Source organism: Trematomus bernacchii, unplaced genomic scaffold, assembly GCF_902827165.1.
Source record: "Trematomus bernacchii unplaced genomic scaffold, fTreBer1.1, whole genome shotgun sequence".
NCBI classification, from domain to species: domain Eukaryota; kingdom Metazoa; phylum Chordata; class Actinopteri; order Perciformes; family Nototheniidae; genus Trematomus; species Trematomus bernacchii.
Window position 1 is genome coordinate 10,279,406 of NW_022987547.1, and position 26,825 is coordinate 10,306,230.

Genomic DNA, 26,825 nt, shown 5'->3' on the forward strand with positions numbered 1-26,825 from the left:
TATGACTTGTGTTAGTCATACCACCTGGTCATTAGTGTATTCCCATCCCTCTGTGTGGCAGGGCTGAAGCCAGGGACGGAGTACGGGATTGGTGTGACGGCGGTGAAGAATGACAGAGAGAGCTTCCCTGCTACTACAAATGCAGCAACTGGTGAGGAAAGAGCAGCTGTCCGAACAGTCCTTCTTCACACCCCTCATAAATACACAGACAACCATGTTTGTTGATACAAATTGGGTGATGAAATGAAACTAATGGGGGGGGGGGAAACGATTTATGATCTGTGCTGAGCATGCTGCAGAAGTGAGAAAGATTTACCATCAGAGGTTTTTGACACTTTCTTGTTTTAGATATCGATCCTCCCAGAGATTTCAAAGAAATGGAGTCAACAGAGACTTCCCTCACGCTGAGCTGGCAGAAACCCCAGGCCAAGGTCGGTGCCTACAGTCTGGTGTACGCCTCCAGGGATGGAGAGGTGGAGGAGGTGGAGATCCCGCCCACTGAGACCAGCCATGTCTTGTACAACCTGATTCCTGGAATGAGCTACACCGTCACTTTAGCTGCCGAGAGGGGGCTCAAGAGGAGCACACCGGTCACATTATCTGCAACCACAGGTGGGTAGGGAGCAATTTTACCACCATACAATCTTGAAAAAAACGTTTTCAAAGAGGAATGATACCGATTTATTTGTGCAAAACCAGTTTATTTTTCTGTTTATTTTTCATTCATGTTTATAATCTCAATTGTAAGTCACTCAGTATTCTATTGGTATATTTATATGCTTAAAATAAGCTAAACATTTAAACTTAACAGATTTGATGATTTACCTACCAAGATACACACAAGAAATGATATGCACTTGCACCAAAAATAACGCAGTCTGGATTTGTGCCTTTTTCCCCCCCTTGTAGCCACTTTCACATTTTATTTAGCAGACTCAGACGACCGTGATCTAACGACTCCTTCAGGCTCGGAGGACAATGTCATTAGCTTTGTGCATTTAGATCCCTCAGAGTCCCAGTTTTCAGTTGAGACGGAGCCCGAGGATGAGCATGGGAAGTTGACTATCTCGGGCATCATGCCTGACGGATTTGACCTCTCTTGGGAACTGAAGGCTCATAGTGTCTATGATAGTTTGGCAGTAGAATATGAAGACACTCAGCGGTTATGGGATGTGAGAGAAGTCCAACTTCCCGGAGATGCCACTGGCTTTAGAATCGAGGGACTGAATGCATCGAAAGAATATCAAATAAAACTTTATGGAAATGTCAATAGCCAAAGATCTTCGCTACTTGAAGCTGTTGCAGTCACAGGTATTATACGCTTTACTTTTAGTTTATAGGGGACATTTGATCCTGTTTGAAAATGTCTCCTTTTAGTGAAAAATGTTCCTTCGAATAGTTGCTTGCATCCGAATAGCCATTTGACTTGCATGCTGGTTTCTCATTATTTTAGATTCTCAGCAAGAAGATTTCATTTTGTCAGAGCAACCGTCCTCGGTATAATCGTTGGCATGAGACAGTATGAAGACAAACCCAACATAGATGATATTATCTTAACACTTATCATCTCATGAGCATTCAATACTGTAGCTTGAAGTTGCTGCCAAACATTTAAATACAAGAAGAAATTAACACTGGGAATTGGTGGGAGTTATGTCCTCCCTGAGCCATTAACACCTTCAGATACAAGGGGTTTTAATACTCTATCTGTCCCAATTTCTTCCTGCATTTGAGCTTTGAAATGCAACCTTTTTGCTCTTTGAAAGCTAATTCCATCTGCATCATTTATCACCTTCAATCGCAATAACAAGAGCAGTCTCAGAAGATGCCACAGTACGTCACTCGCATGTCAATCAAGTGACTCAGACCAGTTATTCTTTTGGACAGCAGCAAGAAAGCAGCAGAAAAAAGTCTATGCATGGCTTTACAACATATTTGAAGTCAACTTTGTACTTCCACTCTGATGGACTACTCAGATGCTTCAAAAATTAATAGCACTGACTCAAGTGCTATTAATTTCTTAGTTGATGCTTGATGATAAACGGTGGGCCTGGAAAAACACGGATTAAACCACAAAATCTTCACAAATAATGTTAATTAAGGACGTAGCTTCGAGCGGAATAATATGAATACTACAATAACTTGTATTCTTCTTTTTTACCCAGTTTCTTTTTCACAGGTTTTCTTTCAGCAGAGCCGGTAACATTATTCATTCTTTAACCTGCTTTTATTCACTGTAGCACCCAAACCTACCTCTCCAGATGTTCTTATGATGAGCGTCAAAGATGCTCCAACAACTGCTCTGGATACTGAAGCAGTTCGAAACCCAGATCCCCTCCGTCCCCTAAACACTTCTGATACTGAAGTGATGAGCTCTGGGGCTGAGCCTGAGAGCTCCATCCTGGAAGTATTGGGGGACCTCACAGTCAATGTGTCTTCCACCGGCTTAAGCCTGGCGTGGTCGGCGCCTGACGAGGCTTTTGAAAGCTTTTTGGTGGAGCTCAGAGTTCCATCAGGGCCAACAGAAGCTCATGTAACCACACTACCAGGAAGTGTGAGAAAGGCTGAAATAGAGGGATTGTCCCCCTCCACAAAATATAATATTACAGTTCAAGGGCTGGTGGAAGGGAAGCGGTCTTTACCTCTCACAGTTTTTGCTACTACAGGTACATGGAGCTAATATTTCTTCTTTTGTAGGCATTTACCACCACCCATCATCATCATCCCATCCATTTACTTTTTATGTTCTCATATTTCAGGATGATTGCACAAACTGTTGCTGTTTTATTGTAAAATACATTCATCTTTTTTCCCTTACATTCCTTTGCTTTACTTTTTTCATGGCGGAGTATTGGGGCCACAAAAAAAACGAGCAAGATTTGGATTAATATTTCCAGAAAGATTCCTCACATTTAAATAAATAAAGTCTTAAACTTTTAAGATAAAAGTCCTGATATTTTTAGGGAAAACATTTTATTTCAAGAAGATAGTTCTGATATTTTCTTATTAAAGTTTTTTTTAGAAAAGAATGACACCATATTTAAAAATGAAAGTCAAAATATAGAAATACATACATAATATTTTAAGAAAATTGCAAAAATGTTTAAAGTAAAAAAATATTATAACTTTTTTCTGGTGATTTTTCAACTTTGTTTCTGTTTTAGTTTGACTTCCTAAAATCTAAAACACTTGTTTTCTATATCAGTGGCCTAAGTACTCAGTTGTTCGATTGTGATGAAAAATGTGCCTTTAAAAGAAATTTACAATCCATCTTGCCATTCAGTTGACCCGCTCTGATCTGTCTATCTAGCAGAGGAGCTGAAGCCCATGGTGGTGAACCTCACCATCTCTGACATTACATGGGACGGCTTCACTGCGTCCTGGAGCCCCATGGGTGGGGAATTTGAAAGCTTTGTCATTGAGGTAACAAACTTGGATAATTTCGAAGAGAGCCAGAACCTCAGTCTGTCCGGAGAAGCTTTCAGCCTGGGCCTCTCCGGGCTCAACCCCAACACCAGCTACATGGTTGGCCTGTTTGGGATGTATCAGGGCTCCTTCCTGGAACCCGTGTACACTGAAGCCACCACAGGTACCTGCAACTTGCAGCGTTGCAGTGTTTTTGTCCTTTAACTCTTTAACTTCCACTCTTTCCTTTTTCTGGTTTTTAACTTTCTATTTTAGTCCATGTCTGTGAAGCATACACTGACACTAGAACCTCTGTGGACCATCCACACCTCACTGCATGAAATCAGAACAACATAATAACCTAATTCTGTGTTTTTGTCATCTTAACCAACATGCCGTGAACCATTCTTTACCCTCCAGCCACTGTTTCTGTTTAGCTGAGAGAGGGCAGGGTGATGGACCCATGCCGCATCACTGAGCAAAGCAAAAGCCCCTCAAATGTTCACCCTTACCCCGAACGGCTCCCTCCATCCCAGTTACAAAAGTGCATGAAGCCCCCTCCCCCACTTCCTCTACCATCCCCTGCATTGTGGTGAGGTTTGACGCTGATGTGCTGCAATGATTGCAAAAGCAAAACCAATAACTTTCACCATCACACGCCTGTCACACCATGACAGCGTGACCATCTCATTTCATCCCATCAACACTCATTCAGTGTATAATTGATTAACCTTGAGGGATCATTTGCTCATGTATGTGCACGTGAATTTTTGTGAGTTCATTTAGGCTGGTGCCCCACGGGAACGCATACGGCAAAACGCATAGGCTTAACGCAATCGCAATCGCAAAAAAGCTTCCGTCCACACGCAATATACACCGGATAGTGTCTGTTCACACGAGACAGCTCCGTTTAGCTCCAACCGCTGGAAAAAGCTGCAGTACATATGCCGAGCCTGTACGTGGCGCTGTAACTTCCTCCACAAAAGCAACGAAGAAGCATGGTTGTCATGGTTGCGCTTCTGTTTATTCACCGCGGTGGGGGCCGAGGGAACCGGGCAGAGTTTTTCGCCGGTCAACGTGTGTAAAAGTTTAAATCTTCCGGACAAAATTATAAAAGTGCCGGTCAAAGGTCTTCTTTGTTATTTATTAAGCTTTAAAACAAATGAATAACGACTCTATATAATAATAAAATACACGGAGCCTCTCTTTTGCCTCTCTTCTGACAGCGTCAGTGTCTGTCTCATGCAGCAGCTGATCCAGTAATGAGTGACCCGGCCGACAGTAAAAAATAAACATATTTATGAGGTAGGCTAATTAAAATAGCTAAGGGTGATGATCTGACTTGAAGTGTGTGTTTTGCTCCCGCTGCATCACAGCGGGAGGAGCTGCATGTCCATATCGAGCTAAAGATAAATAATCTGAATTCAGTGTGCAGTGTACTTTTGCGGGGGTGAGCAGCAGAGGTGGGGGAGGCAGGGCTATTGCGTCATCATTATCACAAAATGATCGTATAGAGGCGATCACACGGAGCCGCTGGACCCCCCAGAGCGCTCCGTTCCCAGATCTATCCACCTTTGGACCCGTTGTCGTTTGCAGGGTCCGTTTCTATCGTTTAGTTACGGCCTCGTGTGGCAAAAAGGGCTATACGCAAGAGAAATATGCGGATACAACCCGTTTTCGTTCCCGTGGGTCACCAGCCTTAGTCTGTGTGAAATAGTTTGTAGAGTTTGATGCAGAACGTCAAAGTAAAATATCCTTATTTCCTTTTTAACTACTAGGTGGCAAATAATTCAATCTTAATCAAGACCGTTATTAAGGTAAAAAACTAATAATATAATGTGAGGTTAACAGTAATGCCACATTGTTTTACATCTGAAAGATGGGCTATTTTATCTGCTGCATGTTTGCAAGCAACTGACTGATTTGCATGTAAAAAAAAAGTGTAGCTGTCCTCTTTGAATTGCTCTGGTGCAACATTATGCAGAATTTGTCTTGTTCATAATGTTAGGACATCAACTGCATGATCAGACCTCCCTGTACATGCATGATAAATTATTTTAATTTATACTATTCAATTTCTTCCTTCGCCACATTTTCAATTTTTTATCAACACTTAAACTTGCAGGCAAGTAATCTTCAGCTAGTTTCCCTTTGCCATTAAATGTTTCTCCATCTAACTATTATCAGTTTTTCAATAAAAGCAATAGGCGTAACTGGTTCAAATTCAAGCTCCTAAGTTAATGTTGATGGCAGAATAAAAGCATGTATTTAATCTTTTAAGCTTCAGGAATAACAACTTGGAGGGTGGTGAGTTGTCTGTAACGCTATACACAATTTTATCAAACCAACCATTTCCTACTTCAATCAGAATGTATTCTGCAAAAATGTTGCAAAACAAAATGAAAAACTAATAATGATTTCTCTCTTTAGTGCATCTACCAGTGCTTGGAAAACTTTATATCGCTAACTTAACGTCAGAGAGCTTTTCAATCTCCTGGAACGGCACTGATGGCAAATTTGATGGTTATATCCTGGAGATAATTGATTCTGATTGGCTAACGGAGCCAAAGGAATATAACATTTCCCACAATGCAAAGTCCCATGACGTCAAAGGGCTCAGGCCCACCACTGACTATGTAGCCTACTTCTATGGGACATACAAGGGATCCCGAACAAGTGCTGTCAGTATTGTTGCATCAACAGGTATTTTGATTTCTTTTATTACAAAGGAAAGGGTTAAATATTATTAGTTTTTAAATATTCTTATTTGCACTTTAAAGTTGAGTTGGGCCTGGTTTAATATAGACTCAAACATGCTTTCTATGTCAATAAATGAATATATTTTATATTTTTCTCTCCCCTTGTAGCTGAAGAGCCTGATTTGTCCAGGCTAGTTGTTTCAAACATTACCTCAGACAGATTTTCTCTGTCGTGGCGGACAGGAGAGAAGGCTTTTGATAACTTTATAGTAGAAGTCAGAGAGTCTGCTTTGCCCTCGCAGGCAATGGGGCGCGCTCTGCCCGGAGACGTGCACTCCACAGTCATGGCCGGGCTCAAAGCCAGCACAAGCTACGACATAAAGCTGTACGCCAGCGCTGGTGGCCAGAACTCACAGCCCCTGTTTGAAGTAGCTACAACAGGTACCCCTCACATGTAGGCCTGTCATGATAACTACTTTTGTTTGACCATATATTGTAAAAGTCAACTTTATTGCCAATGTGTGATCCAAACAGGGAAATCGAAATGCTATTTCCCACCGTCCCAAAGAATACAAATTTAGGAAGATATATAATTATTGGCGTTAAATAATATTGTCATTTCAAGGCCACTTTTGGCTGATATAATGAGCGAAGAGCCCACGTTGACTTTAACAACTAATTATTTTAAATGTTCAGACATTGAAATATATAAGTTGATAACATACAATGATCAAGTTTATTTCCATAAATCGAACAATAAGTTGATCATAATTAAATAATTGATCTCATGTAAAAACCATAAAGGATATTTCCCGATATAGATAGATAGACAATAAGCTGACGGCGTAAAAAGGAACAAAATGATCGATTTTAGTCAATAAGACAATATTGTGAAAATGATTACTGTAACATCTACATATTCTACATTACTGGATTATGTACAAAATATCAAGGTGATGTCATTATATCGTACAATTTAAAGAAAGTAATTATCGTGACGGGCCTAATTACATGCGTTCTTTTACACTTCATGTACCAACCACATTGTGATTTAGCAGCACAACATAACTGAAAGGCTGTGTTTCCTTCTGTTCAGAGGACGTCCCACTGTTGGGGCCCCTAGCTGCTTCATCCGTGAGCCCACATAACCTCAGCCTGTCCTGGAGCACTGTGTCAGGTCACTTTGATGGCTTTGTTATCCGGGTCAGTGACCCTGAGCAGCAGTCTGACACACTGGAGTTCAGACTGCCTGGTGAAGCCCGTAACTTAACGGTCTCCAACCTGATGGATGCCACAGGCTATGATATTGAACTGTACGGTATCTCTCATGGGCGCCAAACTCCCACTGTATTAACCCACGCCGTCACAGGTACGACGTATTTTACTCATATCTTAAACTCTCTTCAGTTGGTTTTTGATCAGGTTTTTCATAAAAACTCTTAATGGAATTAAGTATGTTTTGGTCTCCTGCTATACCAAAATGACTATCTTAATGCATTTCAGGCCTAGGATCCACAGATAACAAAAAAGTCCTGCATTAAAAAAAAAATCACTGGATTATTATACAGTACAGTACTTGTTAGCCAGAACTGTGGTAAGGTGCAGCAACACTTATAGCCATTAGATGACTGTGTTTTGCTTTGTCATTTTTGTACTAGACCTTTTTGTCTTCACTACTCATCAGCGGCTTTAACATCTGAGAAATCTCAGCGTTATTGCTGTACATGTTTTCTCATTTTCACCCTTTTGGTTTTGTGGCTCCAGACAGGATGTGGAATTTCAAACGATAGGTTACATACTTTTATTTGTCATTTTTATATATTGTAGAACTACATACAATTTTATGATGCATGCAAAATTTGCCCTTAATGTGTTTTGGCCCTCAATTTCAGAGGTATTCAAATCTGATTTTCACATCTTAAACTTCATTTTGCCTCATTTAAAACAAAAAAAAAGGAACAGCTTTTATTATGCTTTTGCAACCATTGCACACATTATCCACCTAATAGGAAATTGTTCCCCTTCCCACATGTGTTCCCTTCTCACAAAAAAAAAAATCAAACCCACTCCTCTCCAGTGCCTTTGCCTAGAGTGGAAAACTTGAGCATTTCCAGAATCACCCCCTACGGCTTCCGTGTGTTGTGGGAGGTGAAGCAGCAGCAGCAGCAGCAGGAGGCTTTAGCCCCCTCTAGTGGCGGCTTCAGGCATTTTCAAATAGTGGTGACAGACTCCGGCTGGCTGCTGGAGCCTCAGGAGTTCACTGTGCCGGGAAACCAAAGTCACCTGGACATCTGGGGCCTCATCACCGGCATAGGCTATGAGGTCAGGCTGACCGGGGTGTCAGAGTCAGGGCTCCTCTCTCGGCCTCTCACTACAGTGGCTGTGACAGGTACCACACAGTGCACTGCAGGCCCCTGCTACTAAAGAAGTGTCAACTACCTATTCTGAAGTTTCACCATTACAACTTGGCAGCTCCATAAATGGCATCATTTGTTTATATAAATGTTTTTGTGTTTATATAAACTATAATACTAGAAGATTTGATTTAACACAATTTGCTTGGGGATGATACATTTGGTAAACTGCCATGTTTTCAATGGTGAGGCTTCAGCTCCTGTACTGTTTGTCTAATCCTAACTCGTATTTAAAACAAATCTTTTTCAGAATGATCTCACCTTTCTTCTGTTTTAAGCATTTGCTTCGTCACCGGGGGAAGAGATGTGGACCCCCGCCTGTTTTCTTCTTAACTTGAAAATATGAACAAGCAAATGTGCTTGTTTTCATATTTTAAAAGTGTTTTCCTTCAGATTTCTGATTGGTGCTACACAGACGTCTTTGGGCGTCTTTTTAAAGTAACTCCCACCATGCTGCTAACTCATGCTGGTTTATTTATCTGACAGGAGTGAATATTACAAAATGATCAGACTTAGGAAAACACTGATTAATCAACAAGACATTCTCGGCATGAAATGTCAGTTGATTTATTTTCTCTTCTCATTTGTTTCATCGTCTTTGAATGCACTGAATGCATCGAGGCTGGCCTTGAAGACGCATGGGGACCTTGTCTCAACTGGTGTTTGTGAAATCAAACAAATCCTTTAGAGCCTTTAAAGGACTTTGACCCTGTTAACTGACATAAATAAAGGTTTACAAAAAGCATCTTGTCTTTTCAATTCCCCCAAGCCTTTGTAGCCCGTGTGCTGTGGTTTTAACTGATTTACACTAACGGACGCCTCAGCATGTCGGATTGGAGGTGACCAAAAGGCTGGAATATAACCCTGTCTTCCACCTGGACACCTTCTTGCCTGATTGCCTACTTCTTCCATACTTCAGAATTTGATGAATATTTCTGGGGAAACTTCAAAACTTCTGCATCGTTTTTCCCCTGTCTAATCAGAGGCTGAGCCGGAGGTGGAGCATCTTTTTGTGTCGGACGCCACGGCTGAAGGTTTTCGTCTGACATGGACGTCTGATGAAGACTTGTTTGACAGATTTGTGATCAAAATAAGAGACAGTAAAAGACTAGCCCACCCTCACGAGTACAGTGTCCGCGGTGATGAAAGGACCAAGGTTTTAACTGGACTCATGAGTGGCACCGAGTATGAAATAGAGCTTTACGGTGTCACATTGGAACGACGCTCACAACCTATTTTCGGGGTTGCTCAGACAGGTATATAAAACCACAGCAGTGTGCCGTTTAAGACTAACTACTAAACCTTTTTGTGTATGATCTGCTGCCTGATAACCGAACCCACAGTCCAACAAAAAATCTTTATTCCTCATATTTAGGCTTAACTCCATGTCCAATGGAATGGTCTTTTGGGATCCTTCATGTTTATAGTTTTCTTCTATTTAGGCAGTGTTATTAGCCATATTTCCTTCACCTAAATAACGTTTCTTCTGCTTATCTGTCTGCACATTTCTATTTGTACTTTTCTAGGCCTCAGTACTCCAAATGGACTGAGCTTTTCTGAAGTGATGGACTCCTCAGCTGTGGTCCACTGGTCCATGCCTCACTTTCCAGTGGATAACTACAGAATCACCTACGTGCCCTTTGAAGGAGGTAAGAGGTCAATCTGTGTTTTTCTGTTTCTATAGATAATGACGGATATAAATCAGTATTTCGGGTCTAGATTTGAATGTATTTACTTTGTTTAATTTTGTTATTTTATATTGAAATTATAGTTTACGGCAGTTTCAAGATTCAAGGCTTTTATTGCCATGTGTACATAGCTACAGTGTAGTTATGTCAATGAAAATATTAGGTCACAGGCTCCTCCAACAGTGCAACACAATAAAACAGATACAATAGTGCAAGTAAATACAAATAAATTGAAGTTGAAGGAAATTAAGCCTTGTTAGTGGCATGGCTCTAGGGAGTGTGGACTGTCAATCCACCATTTTGGTTGAGGCTGAAACATCTCAAGAACTATCCCATGGATTGCAATAAACTGTAGTGAATACATTCAGAGCTTAGTTATAGATAGAAGAATGTAGGTAAACCGTCAAATCCATTAACGGTATGTTATTTGGTTATTATTGTAGGACCCATATTTTGTTGTGTATCTCCTGCAGGAAGCCCGCTGATGGTGACTGTGGACGGCGACGTGTTCGAGGCTCTGCTGCCCAATATGAGCCCTGGCAGAAAGTACCAGGTGACTGTGAGTGCTATGAAGGGCCTGGAGGAAAGTGACCCCAACACTGACACTGTAATCACAGGTTGGCTTCTTCGTCTTCGTCTTCTTCTTCTTCTTCTTTTTTAAAACAAAAACGTTCCTGTCTGTTGATGACGTTGGAGTCAGTTTGTGGAAAATGTAATTGTTCTTGTTTGTGTGTCCTGCAGCTCTGGACAGACCTCAGGGCCTGAATGCAGCTAATGTCACTGACACGTCCGCCCTGCTGCTATGGCAACCGTCTGTCGCCACTGTGGATGGCTACATCATTACTTACAGTGCTGACTCGGGTGTGTCTCTGTTCTCATTTATTTATATAGTACATGCAATATCCTGTCATTTAGTCAAGAAGCAGAATTAGTTCATCTTTAAAACCCATCTATGCTTAAAAACGATATTTAGCAGGATGAGGAAATGACACAACCTTTGTTCTCATTAGTTTAAATTATTTAAATGCAGTACAGAAGTATTTTAGGTCAGACTTTTACATCGTCATGATTTTTGAAAAATAAGTACAAATGCATTCTATATCATTTTTCTTTTTGAATGCTTCGGTTTACTTACTTTTGTATTGATATTGAATTGATTCTACTATATTACTATCGTTATGCACATTGGTCTGCTTTTCCCAAAACTGTAATGAAACATATAGTACATACAGACTATAGTACATACATCTTTAACCTAAAGACCAACCATTGTATCATGAGAAAGTTCACTTTACAGCCAGTAATAGTTTTTATCAATATAAAAAAAATGATTGAACGAGTGCAAAGGGTTTTCTAAACATACAACCTATAACTAATGTAGCTTTATTCTGATGATGTGATTTGGATTATTGATGTGGGTGTGTCCTTCCTCTCAGTGTCCCCCGTGGTGGAGCATGTTTCTGGGAACACGGTGGAGTTTGAGATGGGCTCTCTGGTTCCTGCAACCCACTACACAGTTGGAGTTCACGCTATGAGAGACGCTCAGAAGAGTGACTCTGCTGTCACTGAATTCACCACCGGTAGGCTTGTAGAGAGAGAAAATGTGTACAAATGATTGTCTATCTTGAAGGAATGCTAAATCCACGGTGTGATTTTGTGTTTTCAGATGTGGATCCTCCTCGTGATCTGAGGGCTATTAACGTCCAAACTGACGGTGCGACTCTCACATGGAAACCTCCGCAGGCGGCAGTGACTGGTTACACTCTCACCTTTGACTCTGCTGATGGAGTAATCAGGGTGTGTACATTACTGACGACACTGAGGGTTTTGGGTTTAAACAAATATAACTTTAGACTGCATAAACTCACTGTTACTGAGGTTTTCCAAAGCACACCATCAGGTGTTGGATTCATTTCCTACATTCTTGGCAGCTATTGTTTTTCTTCTCACCTGCCTCTCAGGGATACTGTAATAATCACTCAAAGAAAAGCAGAACATATTTGTACTAAGGTGTCCATCATGATTCAAGAAACGTCTGACATTTTATAGCAATATTCCTTCAAAAAATGGTAAGGTGTGTAATATCTGGTATGGATTATGAGTCACAAGGTCATATGACTATTGGAAAGAAACAAGACTTTTCCATGAAAATCTTCGACTAAAATCTTTAGTCTAGTAATCCTAAATGCCTAGTCTAGAAATGCTGTTGTCATTGGGTCACATGGTACAAAGATAATCAAGGCTTTTCAATACAAATCAGCAGAATATTTACAACAGAATAACTCTAAAATCCTAGAAGAAGGCGTGTCCTACTTGTCCAGTGTTGCATTTATTTTAGTTTTCCATACCAAAATGAAATGATGTATATGTTTACATATTGCAGTCAACTCTCCAGTATGGTCTTGCTCTCTGTAAATGTTTTTTTCTCCATGTTTGGGCACGGATTCAGGAAGTGGTGCTAAGCCCGACAGCGTCCTCTTATAACATGGCTCAGCTCACCGACTCCACAGAGTACAATGTGAAACTTCAGGTCATCGCTGGACCCCAGAGGAGTCGTCATGTGACCACCGTCTTCACTACCAGTAAGGACCGAAAGAAACACGTGCATGCTAACACTGTCTCCCTTTTGTTTTTCATTATTCTTCTAAAGAGTGACGTCATTGATGGTATTCTTATAGCAGTTAAAGATGTCGTGATTTTTTTTTTTTTTAAAGCAACCCTCCAGATGCACTTTGAAATATATTACCTTTCCTAGCGCAGATTCCTTCCCTTCAATCTGATACTGCACCTGTGATTATGTTTCTTTCTGTGTCACAATGGAAAAACCTTTTATTTTTCCGTTCTTCTCTTTTTCAAAACCTTCTTTCTTTCCAAAGTCCATACTCACTCACGACACTGTATACTGTCTTGAAGGTTATTCTGCTAAGATGTCTTTTTAATGTGTGCTGCCAGTTGGACAGTTGTACAGACACGCTAAAGACTGCGCTGAGATTTTACTGAACGGAGAGACGACCTCTGGGCTGTACACCATCAGCCTGGGAGGAGAGGAGAGCCAGCCCATCCATGTCTACTGTGACATGACCACAGACGGAGGAGGCTGGATGGTGAGTGACTCAGCCTGCTGGACTCCATTCAAAGGCACTTTTGCAACCTAGACTGGCAAAAAAATCATATTGAGAGAAACAGTCATATTTAATGCAATAAAGGCATAAAAAGCAGCTTTCAGACTCTCAAACGTTTCCCAGCTTTTGTCTGTTTTATAATATTAAAATAAAAATCTTTGGGTTTTGGAATGGCAAAACAAGACATTGAGAAACTAGGATGGACATTCCTCACTATTTCCTTTTATAGGCATGGCAAGGCAGGTTTATTTATAAAGCACATTTCAACACCATGCAATTCAAAGGGCTTTAAAAAATCATTAAAACATTGAGACATAGTGCAAAAGAAAGAGCTTATAAAATTACATTTAGAAAAAGTCACTAAAACCAGCAATATAAAATAACCAAATATAAGTGCAGTGTAAGATATGAAAAACAATTGTTTAATCTAGAAAACAATCAGCAGTTTAATCCATAATGAAAATAATTGATCATTCCAGCTGTAAAATGACATTGAATCTGATATTATCATACTGCCTGTTTTCTCTAATAATGATCATCAGAAACCATGGTGACCTTCGTTGTTCTTTGTTATGATTTATATAATGCTGTTGTGACACTCTGTCCTCTTCAGGTTTTCCTCAGACGGCAGAATGGAAATCTGGAGTTCTTCAGGAACTGGAAGAACTACACTGCTGGCTTTGGAAACATGAGCGATGAGTTCTGGCTGGGTACGAGCTCCCGTCTTCTAGCCTCATCTCTCTGTCTTTCTCTTCTTACTCAGTACCTTCACAACTCACACATATTGTATTACTCCAGGTCTTTCCAACCTTCATAAAATCACAAATTCTGGCCATTATGAGCTGCGAGTGGACATGAGGGATGAAGGAGAATCGGCCTACGCTCAGTACGACAAGTTCACGATTGCAGAACCAAGAACCCGCTACAAAGTCTACTTAGGAGCGTACAGTGGAACAGCAGGTGGGTATTAGTTTAAAGGATAAGATTGTCTTTTTGTGGATTACACCTATTTGAGTTCACCAATGATAGTTAGATGAGAAAGTAATTCCTCTCTAATCTCTGTCTGTCGAGTAAACAGTAGCAGCTGAAAACAGGGCAAAAAGTGAACAGCTAGCGTAAGAAAAGTCACCTACCAGCGCCACTAAAGCTCATTTATTAACACTTTATATCTTGTTTGGTTCATTTGTAAAATAAAGAACTGCAAATTGGGCTTCATGCTACAAGCTTACATACAGTATGGCACACAAATCTTTGTATAACCAAACCGTTATAGTTTTACACCTCAAGTTTTTAACAAATTAACTAAACGAGATATAACGTGGATATTTAGTAGACGGATTGTGTTAGCTTTGGCAGCGCTAGGCTAGCTGTTTTCCCCATTTGCAATCTCTATGCTTAACTAGGCTAATAGTTCATATTCAGCAATACATTTTTGAAGGTTTCCTTTAGGAAAAGCCTCTATAACACAATTTACTCAATCTTATCAGACTGTTTTTAATGAATAAACTCCCGTTCACATGAGCTGTGTGTTGATATGTTCACCAGGGGACTCCATGACGTACCACCAGGGTCGACCTTTCTCCACCTACGACAACGATAACGATATTGCTGTCACCAACTGCGCCTTGTCCTACAAAGGAGCCTTTTGGTATAAAAACTGTCATCGTGTCAACCTCATGGGGAAATATGGGGATCTCAGTCACAGTAAGGTATGTGTGTTTTATTCAAGTCTCATGTTATCGCTTTCTTGATAAAGGAAACATTTTAAAAAGATGTGCAACATTAAACATTGAAGGTAAGAAAAGGAAAGTAAATTCACATATTATAAATCGTTCAGTCAACATTTCTGTTAAGGTTTATAAGTCAGTGGTCCTTCTACCCCTAGTTCTTTGTACTGGCGTTATAACTTGCTATTAAAAGTATTTTAAATCATAACATTGTATTCTCGGATTTAAAATACGGGTATTTTCTTACATTTCTGAAAGGAAATGGGTGATCTACATCAAATATTCCACACTCTTCCCAACATTTCTGACTTTTTTGGAACTGTTAGCTGTTAGGAGTTCAGATGTTTCTTTTTGTTGGATGTACGGTGCAGGGGAACAGCTGACATGTTAGAAGGCCTTTGTACCATGATTTGCATTCTTTTTGCAGGGGATCAACTGGTTCCACTGGAAGGGCCACGAACACTCAATTGAATTTGCAGAGATGAAGATTAGGCCGGCTAACTTCAGAAATTTGGAGAACAGAAAAAAACGATCATAGACTTGTGTGAACCCCCTCCTCATCTACACCCCATCAGTCATAAATACAAATGTTTAATAAAATACTCACGAAACAAAAGACAATCACACTGAATGTAATTGCATTTTGGCTGTGAGACATGAACATGGCAACATTTCCACCAAAGAAGCAAACAGTGTTTTGTACAGCCATCCCAGACTGGCACTGTTGGTATGTGTGGTTATAGATATTTGAAGGCAGCGCTAATCTGATGAGTGTGAATGGACATGCACCACATGTGTTATTGGGATAAACATCTGTAGTGAGGAAGTCATTGTAAAAGTGTGTAAATTCATCCACTGATCAGCAACATGTCAAAGGCACATAGTCAGAATCACACCCCTAAAGACACAAGACATTATGAATACATGTTGAATCAGTTCAATCCCTCTGTCAGAAACTGAGGTATTGACCAGGATAAATTAAGACAATGATACATCATATTTAATATACTGAAAAATAAACGTATGTATTTACTGTAAAACCAAGAGACCGTTTGGAGACCACTACATTCATATTTAAATGTTTAAAGAAAGATGCTCTGTAACCTTCAATACAAATAAAAATGATAGTTTGATAAAAGTCTGTGTGAGCTATTCTTTTAATTTTTATAAATTAGTCTTCATCTTTTTCATTGTAGAGTCCTTGCCAGCAGATGGCAGTGTGTACTCTCTAAAGGTTCTATGTGATGGATTGTATGTTGCTGCCTAGTGTATTTAGAAGTGTATTTTACAGAGAAACCAACTATGAAGTGTCAAAAGAATTGGTCTTTAAAAGCAGCAAAATAAGTCCTTTGGAGGGTATTAAAGACTTTATTTAAATGCAACACTTTTATTTTATTGTGACTGTGAAAAATGTGGTATGTGGTGTTTAAAAAAGTCTTACATTTTTTTTAAACAGGTCCAAACTTCAATTTGTCTAAGTTAAGTGCACATTTTAATTCAAAAGGAAATCGGTTCAATTCAAGTTATTTTTATGTATTAAACATTTGTACAACAGGGTGTAGTGATGAAGTGTAAAGTATAATTTTCTGGATTATACTTGGGTATGTTATTTCATAGTGACCCCACTTACCTAAAATGTCTGAACCAGGATCCAAAGTTCAGTTTAAAATCAGGGTTATCTTTCTTTTTTTGCAAGTGGAGCCTATTGTGCAAGCTGCACCAAGTTTAAATAAATCAATATGTTTACTTTTCAGTTGTCCTCCAATCCAAGTATTGCATTGCTCAACAAAGACAGAAATAAGAGTTTTAAATGAGCCATGATTTAATTAAATATGACCGATCTAAGTGTCCTACTTGTGTTGTATTTTTAGTCATTTTAGTCTTGAACAGGTGACGGTGATCAGATCCTATCTCAAGTTGGATTTCATCTGCAGCAACGTGTCCTCTTTGCACACGTCTCTGTTTGTTTGTTTTGCAGACCAGTTTAATGGGGACATGTTGGCCTTTTGCATCCGATCCTCCTGGGGGTCAGTCTGTATGTTTGGTCCTGTCATAATCACAGCAGAGGTCTTTTGAATATTTTCGAGCTGTTCAGAGAAGCCCGACAGTCTCAGCTGTCGAAGGATTAGGGTGTTGGAACATTTAGTTTGAATATGACAATGAGGAATGAGGAGATGTCGGCTGGCATGGAGCGGGGAGTTTTTCCCATGAAGGTTTAGAAATAACTTGGCCTGGATTTCTACCTATGCAAATTGCTGAGATCACATTTCATCCTGAGACGTTTCTAAATAAGGACCCTGAGGTCAAGAGTCAAGTGTGTAATAAAGCCCCCCAGAGTAACAGTACTCTTAGAAATCCCAAGTCTATACCCCTCAATGTTGAGAAGGAGATCATACAATTGCCTGACACTCATGTTTGTCAAAATCAGCTCAATATTCCCCCTGACCCCGATCACCTCCCGTTGTCAGGTGGACAGATAAGAGCCGATAACAGCGCATGTTAAGAGATTATTAGTATTGTGAACGAATCAAGGAAATGGCTAGATTTGAGGTTGCTAATGTTTTTAGACCTGTGTCGCGTGGCGTGTCTGTTGGTGGTTTGCCAACACTTTGGTTGAAACTGAAATATCTCAACAAATATTTGATTTTGTGCAAACATCCATGATGCCCGGAGGATGAATACTAATGACTTTGATGATCATCCTTTAAAGAAAAAAGATTATCTTGCCCCACTAGCAGGTTCTCATTTGGATTTGATTTAGGTCAGGTTTGGTTCAGCATTCATGATCCCCAGAGGATGAATAATATAAAGGTTAATGAGCCCTAACTCTTCATCTAGCGTCCATCATCAGATCAAAACTTCCATCTCTATTTTGTGTTTTTATATCACCAGAACTACTGACATTTCCATCCGCCTCATCTCTAATTCGTGTATAGTGCAAATGTTCATTTGAAACAAAATTAAAAAACAGATAGTTGCAGCTTTTGCCCCTTAATCTTGAACTCACTAAATTCAAGGGTTAGTTATTAGTTATCTAAAACAGGGTTGTACAATGTGTAAATTACTAAGTGTTTTTTGATTTATTTTATTTTTATTTTCTTGTGCATGTTATGCCTCTTTTTGCTAGTGAAAGTGGAGAGAATTCTACAGGAAATGTGGTGATAACACCTTAATACAATCTCAAAATTCATTATAGTTCATTAATCATCCTAGAAAGCAAAAGCACTTGTAGAAACCGGCTGAATAAGAGTTACATATATATATATATATATATTTCCTAGAGGCTGATGTATCCTTCCCTCAGCAGGCTTCAGCTGAAAGTGGGACCTGCCTTAATTCATGTGAACCAAAATGTTCCAACAGTTCTAGGAACTGACATGGTGTTGCTACACGTTGTGATACTCTCAGTATTTGCATACTGTTATATCATTGTTTACACAAAGAGCTGCCTCAAATTTACACAGCCAACTCTCCTGCTGTTGCAACGACCTGCAGAAAATCTTTAAACAGTCTGTTTCTATGCAGTTAAATAACATTTGATATGTTTTGTGCATTGTCATGTTTAATAGGGTGCTGTTTCCCCAGCATGCTACCATGCAGAAAAGGGGTTCTTAAGTATTCTAAAGACTGTAGTTTACTTCATGGGGTCAAAAAAGAGGAGATGAATATGGGATTTCCGTATGTGCAAGTTGAGCAAAGGTTACTGTGTTGCCTAAGGAAACCTGTTTGCATTAGTCACGCCATGCAGCCTCGTTGAAGCATGCTGCTCTGCCATTAATCATGTTTTTCAAGGAAACCTTTTTCCAAGAACCTGTGCTATATTTGAATTGGCTCTGCTCTCAGGTGCAGAGTCCCTGGCACTGTGTGAAGATGTATCTAAATCATCTGTTCACGGCCCTGTCAAAGCACACCGCACTACTTTCCATCCTGCACGTATGTAATTGAAAAATCTGTAATTTCACGCCCAGTGTGATTATTCTGTGTTGAGTGAGTTTCTCGTGCATGTGCTCTGAATTGCAAATGAGTGTGGCAGAAAAAAAACATGCTGCAATTCTATATATTAGGATTAGGAACAGATACTAAATCTAGTTTGGGGTATTTTTCATATTAGTTTTCAGGATTACAAAAGGTCAGATGCTAAAGAAAAGCAAATAAAAGAAGCTCACCGTAAATCATGTGACATTGCATACTTTGTTTGTGGGACGCTCAAAACCAACTTTAAACTGTAGGCAATGCACACACTGTAAACTATAACCAAACATTAGATAATACATAAGAACAACTTTTGTTCTGTACACAGTAGCTTTTCTTCCTCTCAGGCCAAATGAGGTGATCTTGTAATCCTTCACATTACAGTGCATGTTCATTCCTCCTTTGGCTTTATATTGCGAGCATTAAAGGGAAAATACATTTCATTAGATCCCTGCAGATTTAGTGTAAGAATAAGTGCACGGCTAGTTGTGGGTAAAAGGGATACAATTAATATAGTGTAATAACTGTTAAATGTTATCTTCATTAGACCTGATTAAACGTACATGGTGAAAAGTATCATTTGTTATATCCATAGCTTTGTGTCAGCTATTATATGTACTTATGTCTTTGTATGAGTGTCTCTATAGATTACAATTATATTTGTATGGTTGTTACTCATTTATTTATTATTATATAAAGGCATTTTAACAATGTAATAATACCTTTTAATGTCACTTGATGATTTGACATCGCTTGTACTGCTCAGCACCATACACACATTCAACTTGTACTTGTAAAGAAGTTATCAGATAGACTTCAGTGTAAAAAATCTGTCCTACAAGAAGAATTCCTGCATTCAAAGTCTTATTTAAGTAAAAGTACAAAGTATCACCATCAACAATATAATTAAAGTTAATCAACAAAATGATCATTACCAAAAGTACTTGCAGATTGGTGTATTTCAGGATAATATATATTAAATTACTGGATTATAGAAAGTGATGCATTAATATGTTCATCACTTTTGTGTTGCAGCTGGTGAATGTGGAGAAATTCCTAATCACTTTACATAATGCTTGATAGCTTAATCTATATTATTATGTCATAGCATATGCAATGTCACTAGTACGTGGTGTAAGTTGTGGTTTTTATCTGTGGTCTCTAAAGACCATGAACCTTTTAAGGGGATGAAAATATGAAAATCTAATCATTTAACCTATTGTGACACCTGACACAGTGTTATATTGCTACCAATTAATGCAGTTACTACTCCTTATTAATCCAACAGTTAAAAATGGTCCTCCTTTCTCAATGAACTAATGCACAGCTCTTTATGTGCATGATCCTGTAGGGTCACATACACAAACACAAGGGATTGAGGTAAATGATATCACATTATCAGCATTAATTGAAGGGATCATCTCCTGACATCTGTGGGTCCAACAATGGATGAAGCTATCCAACATGTCGTCAAAATTAAAGCGTTGAAAATGCGAAATGGTCAGTGTGTAGATGCATAACATGCGCAGCGGGTTTATGACCCATCAAGATGGTGAGTGATCGCCTCTAATGGATCCCTATTTCATAAAGAGCTCATTTAGTTAATCACTGAGGATTTGATCAAATTTATAGATTTGATGTTATTGTCCATTTCAGAAAAGCAGAGCAATTACATGAAAAGCCCATGGGCCAGATGTCTGACCTCTGATTAAAAGCCAAGAAAGCAGCGCTGACAGCAACATTAAACTGAATTATTTCAGCTTTGAAGCTAGTTTTGATCTCTTTTGTTCTTTTCTTCCTCTCAGCCCAAATGAAGGGATCTTGTAATCCTTCACATTACAGTGCATGTTCATTCCTCCTTTGGCTTTGCATTGCGAGCATTAAAGGGAAAATACATTTCATTAGATCCCTGCAGATGTACGTGAAGTTGGACCTGAGCCTAAGAGGATTGTATCTGTGTTTATAGCATGAATGTTGAACCTCACATATGACTGGCCCAAGCTGCTTTACTTCAGCGCCACATACAACAGACATCACAACCTTAATATGTATACCTCATCAAGTTGCCATCTGGGCTTTCTGGGCATTTTGTTTCCAAAGCTCCTTAAACCAAATTCTAACAAATTCCTTCAGCCTATACATTCATACGTATAGTCCAAGTCATGTATGTGCATTTCATTAGAGGAGGGGTAATCCTGATTAAAAAGCTTGATTGACAACTAAAAGACATGGAGGTACTTTATATAACATGTTGTACTTTGCTATGATGCATTTGGAAATGGACATGAAGTCTAAAAATATCTGTACTACTTTGTTAAATCCGTGTTCGTAGCTGCCTTATATGAATAGTTTGACATGTTAGAAAATGCTCTTATTTCTTTTATTGCAGAGTTACATAAGGAGATTGATATTGATGTCATGTCTGCATAATAATAATGAAGCTACAGCAAGTTAGCTTAGCTTAGCATAAAGACGGGGAATGGAATGAATCAGCTAGCTGGTTTGTCGTTTTTACACTTTTGTTTTTGCAAAGGTCAAACAAACAAACAACACATAACACATGTGTTAATAAGTGTGAATAGGAGGTGCTGTTAGCACAGCAAGGCTAACTTTCACTGTGTTTCCAGTCTTTATGCTAAGCTAAGCGAACCGGCTGTAGCTTCGTATTTAACATACAAAGCTTAGAGTGGTAGGCTGTAGATTTTCTCCTCTAATTATCTGCAAGTAAGCGAATAAGCGTATTTTCCAACATGTTAAACTAGTCCCTTAAATTGCACACACATTTAAGAAGGATGATCCCTTGCTCTCCATCATTCTGTAATGTGTGTATTTGTGTTCATTCCAGCTCCTATAGGTTTGCATACATGTACTTACTTGTTTGTAGGCCATTTAGCTTAGGTTAGCTTAGCAACAACAAGAAAGAGTTAGGTTGGCTCTTTAAAATAAATAAATAATCAGGCTTCATTGGTTATGTGCTTGATCATTTGTTGGCCAGACCAGTGACTGAAACCACAAATTGTGAATTTTACACCAAATATTTTACAAACAAACAAGATACTGGCAAATGTGTTATTTTGTAAGAACTAGAGGTGTTGTAGGTGTATTCTTTTACATTTGGTCAGAACCAGGCTAGCTGTTTCTGTCCTTTTAGCTAAATTAAGCTAAGCTAACCAGCTGCTGGCTATAGCTTAATGTTTACCTTACAATCATGAGAGTAGTTCAGATTTTCTCATTAGTTCTCTGCAAGTAAGCGAATAAGCGTGTTTTGTAACATGTTAAAATATTCCCCTAAATTGCACATACATTTAAGAAGGATGATCCCTCGCTCCGTCTCTGTTTGTGTGTGTGTGTTCATTCCAGCTCTTATTGGTTTGCATACATGCATTGGTTTTGTTGGAGGAAAGCTTTACAAATAAGCTCTGAAATCCCTTTATGATATGTGTTGTACCTGCTCATATTCCCTCTCATTTCATGATGATTTTGATCTCTGCAGCTCTGATGTAACATCCCGGCTCAGGACAGGAGTACACGGGGCTCGGTGATGGAGATTACGGCTCATTCTTCAGAGCGCTCGGTTTATTTTAGGGTCTGACTGGATAAAACAGGATTAGCATCACAATGAATCCCCTGGCCTTCAAACCCAGAGGTCAGCTCCTATCCGACCTTTGACATTTGAAATGTTTATAAATCCCCATCTGTGTTGTGATAGCTAAACATAGATTTGATCAGCTGTCATTCCAGTGAGGTGTCCCTTTTTGATAAGTGCCGTGCTTTTTTAGTGTTCAGTGGTGACAGCTTTTACCTACCAGTGCATTTTCACTGCATGCTCAGTAGGGTGGTCCTTCGTGAGAGGTACATTTTTTGAATTCATTTATTTTAAGCTCCAACCACCGGAATTCGTTATGATAGTCAAGAAAACTCTCCTGGTGAATTTTATTCAAATTCTAACAACATTTACCCCTCCCTCATCAACCTTGAAGTTTAGCCTCAGTAGGGTGGTCCTTAAAATTGAAAGTTGGAAAGTCTAAGCTCCAACCCCCAGAATTCATTCTATTAGTCAAGAATTGTTTGTACATGTTGTCAGATTGAGGAAAAAATTCACCAGGAGAGTTTTCTTGACTAATAGAATGAATTCTGGGGGTTGGAGCTTAGACTTTTAAGGACCACCCTAATGCTCAGTTGCTTTATGAAGCTACTAATCAACCTTTGGGGAATTATGTCTTAATGTTTTTTTAATTTGGAATGCACATTAAAATGTGTCCTCATTATTATAACACGACATACATTATTATTTTTAATATAGTATTGATTGTATTTTTTAATACAATTAATATTATATAAAAAAATATTGTTATTATTATTATAGCACTTAATAAATCACAGTTAACAATAAAAACCTATATAAAATGATGAGACTACTAGATTTTTTTAAAGAGTAAAACATGGAATAAAACAATAAAGTAATAGGCTCACACAAAACTGAAACACGCTAAAACAAAGTCTTTCTGGTAAAAGTGAGCTTAAAAATGTTTACCCAGTGTTTTTGTTGACTTTTTTCAAATTAAATTTCAGGTAGCATGCTCAGCTGAAAACATGAATACCCTTTTGTACTTTAAGTATATTTTGCTGCAAATACTAGTAGTATGTTCTGCCAAGAAAAAGTAGGAATGCAGTACGCATTGTGGAACTTTTACTTTTACATGAGTATCTGAGTACTTCCACCACTGACTGACTGGTTAGTCAGCTTATGTTTAACTTTGTATGTTTTGTGCAATAACAACCCACTTGCCTCACACTTAAGGGAAGATCAAGGAGATAACGATTGACAGAATAATTGTTTAGCCTTGGATGCCGCTTTGAAAAGGGGCCCGCTCTAACAAGTTATGGGGGGAAACTAAAACTAAAATATAATTTTCCTCGAAAGCCTTGTTAATATCTTATTGTAAAGCTAAATCCTTTGTTTTTGGTGGCAGCAGAGATTCTGTTGTTCTTGCAGTTTGAGTTGTGACCTGAAAGACAAGTTAATGAATCAGGCCGTAATGGAATCACAATTTACGGTCTGGCTCTCAGCACTTTTACATCCATCCACACACTTCTACTAATCAGAGCTGATGTCATCGCAGCTGGGTGGACCCTGCCTCGTCAATTATTGAGAAACCCATATTACACATTAGCAATTAGATAATCGCCCCCGACCGAGCATGATCTTTGAACGTTGTCGGGAGACAGCATTATAGATCTACATTCCACTTTCTGGCTTTAAAGCCCCTGAAAACTTCACTTTAAAGCTGAAGTATTTTCTTTTAACATTAAATATTAATGTCTAAATTAGCTCAAACTTAAAAAAACTACATTTTCAACTATGATGAGTGATGAAGTGAGATTTATACTTTAAAACTCTGCTGAATCAGAACGGTGTGTTTGTTTAGATTTTATTGAGTGACAAATAAACCCACTAACTGTCATCAGATAAGGATAAAAACATGAACAAATGTTAAAATTAATGGATTTTGTTCTCCCCTATAGTCATGTTGATCTTATTTATTATGGGGGAAAGTAATGCTTCAGTTTTGGAACCACAGATCTCATATTTGGGGCTTTTTGGATAATGGAGTCATGATGTGAGCTTAGTATATTTATCCTACATCTGTTCACAGTTTTTCTCCAATAAAATGATGCAGAATTAGCTACAGTATTAGCAGTTCCTGTTTACAATGTATCCATGGATGTAAAGACAACTATCTTGTGTAAAATTCGGAAGTTAGAAGGATCTTTTTTTCTATCATATCTATTCGGATGTATAGACATGTATCTGCAATTGACAAAAGACAAAGCTTTTGACCCGTTCAAAAGGTTCAAGGCCCTGTAGTTGCCTTTATCTCTAGTTAAAATGATTAGCAGATATGAGGCATATAGTCTATCTTGATTACAGACACCACATATTGCTCCAGCAAGAGTGGCATAGTCAGGGTAATGGCCTGGTTTATTGATTAACAGTCTTGAGTATTTACAGTGTGCACACTTCTGTAGGGCAGCCACAGGGTGTGATGCACTTAGCAGCATGTGACTGGTTCTAAAGTAGTCCTATTTCATTTGAAACCTCCTGCGAGTGTGGAGGCTGGGGTTGTTTATGGTTTCTCTCCGGGGTCAGAAATTCATACAGCTGCACACCTGGAGGCTTCCCAGTTGGTTGGACACACACTTCCTGTGTGTCTGGGTCTGCCCTGTATGTATTTTGGGAACAGTTGACTGGGTATGGATGTCTAACTGAGGACAAAACTGACATTCCCAGTTTGTTTTCACTGTAATTGCCTTCCGTCGAAGCTAAAGTCTTTACTAAAGGTTACTTAGCCCTTTTCCAGGAGGCAAGTTTCCTGAGTTATCTATCATAGAAAGTTTTTCTTTGAACATGATGTTCCAGATTTTGGGTGGTTCTTGATTTGTTACTCTTAAAAGACAACTGGAACATTTGTATTTCCAAAAATAAAATATGATTGGATCTGTTTTGTTTTATCTTCTGAATGGTATGAATATGATTGAAACGTCTTCATCAAGGCCAAGCAAAAACGGTGAACGCTGATCATGACTGTTAAAATGACAACATAGTAGTAACAAACTTGACAAAAAGTCAGCATGATTACATTGTTTTTCTGGAAATGCAGCTGAAATACTGTATTTATTTTATAAATTGACTAACTGATCATGTCATGCTTTTAAACTCTAGTCTGTCGGGCGACAATTGATGGACTTTGGTCCCTCATTACTTCCCTGAGATCCCTTTCTGAGAGGTGCTCATCAATGCTTCAGATATATCTGTTAAATATTAACAGGGTGCTGTACAGTGCCAGAGCCTGCTCCCTCTATCAGGGCTTTTTAAAGATAAGCCGTCTGAACTCGTTGCCTTATCTTTAAACCTCATCCCTTTACAGCTATGTAACCAGTGTGGCTACATTACAATCTGTGCGTCTGACCGCAAAGACGAAGAATTCACATTCTCAAAGGACTAGAGACAAAAAATAAATAAAAAATACATTTACAATAATAGGAATTCTAAGAATTGATTCTGGCCGGCTGACAGTAAGAAAAGGGCAGCAATTCACTGGAATTGCTTCAAGCAGGCTTTTATAAACCTAAGTACTATTATGTGTATGTTCAGTTCCCTAATAATACCTTCACACACTCGATCTGTCCTTGTATAAACTGTAAGCCATTATTAACCTCTGTCCTGCACATTATGACCATTAATCACAGAGGAGCTGTAAAATGGCCACCCATAATCTCCTAAAGTAGCCTGTGATCATAGCACATAAACAAAGATCACACTGACACAACCTCTTAATGCTTCCATTTTGAAATATCTATGGTTGTAGTTGTGCTACATTTTATTTAATGATCTATGCTGAGCCACTTTCACCAGAAATGGGACTAGAGCAGAAGTATTTTCCTTTTGACGTTTCTAACCCTTTCATAAAAATGTCATAGTATAGGATGCCAAAAATCTCATTAAAAAAAGTATACTATATGTAAAAGATTTCATGAAAAAACGACATATTATAGTATATCGAAAATATTGTAAAAAAACGCCATAGTATGTTGAAAATGTCATAAAGAACCATTGTATACTAACAACAGTATAATGTCGAACATTTTGAAAAAAATGACAAAGTATATTATGTAGAAAATATGCAAAAAAACGATATAGTATGTTGAAAATATGTTTTGAAAAACGACATAGTATAGTATCTCATACATTTTCCAAAAAAGGACATAATTTATAGTATGTCGAAAATATGCAAAA

General features: G+C 38.7%; 1 protein-coding gene across 4 annotated transcripts in view; it reads left to right on the forward strand.

Moving 5' to 3' along the window:
- LOC117476793 (tenascin-like) overlaps positions 1-16,174 on the forward strand; it is a 31,368-nt gene extending 15,194 nt beyond the window's left edge. Inside the window, exons 9-23 of one of the 4 annotated variants that reach the window (XM_034123536.1) lie at positions 62-151; positions 349-612; positions 3,311-3,589; positions 9,502-9,774; positions 10,045-10,167; positions 10,680-10,823; positions 10,948-11,067; positions 11,643-11,786; positions 11,873-12,003; positions 12,656-12,788; positions 13,159-13,310; positions 13,942-14,038; positions 14,127-14,288; positions 14,874-15,037; positions 15,483-16,174. In XM_034123536.1, coding sequence (XP_033979427.1) covers positions 62-151; positions 349-612; positions 3,311-3,589; positions 9,502-9,774; positions 10,045-10,167; positions 10,680-10,823; positions 10,948-11,067; positions 11,643-11,786; positions 11,873-12,003; positions 12,656-12,788; positions 13,159-13,310; positions 13,942-14,038; positions 14,127-14,288; positions 14,874-15,037; positions 15,483-15,593 — 2,387 coding nt within the window. In that variant the 3' untranslated portion in view covers positions 15,594-16,174. The remainder of the gene's footprint in view (positions 1-61; positions 152-348; positions 613-3,310; positions 3,590-9,501; positions 9,775-10,044; positions 10,168-10,679; positions 10,824-10,947; positions 11,068-11,642; positions 11,787-11,872; positions 12,004-12,655; positions 12,789-13,158; positions 13,311-13,941; positions 14,039-14,126; positions 14,289-14,873; positions 15,038-15,482) is intronic. The other 3 variants (XM_034123537.1, XM_034123538.1, XM_034123539.1) reach the window with 3 other exon arrangements.
- The last annotated feature ends 10,651 nt before the right edge of the window (positions 16,175-26,825 follow it).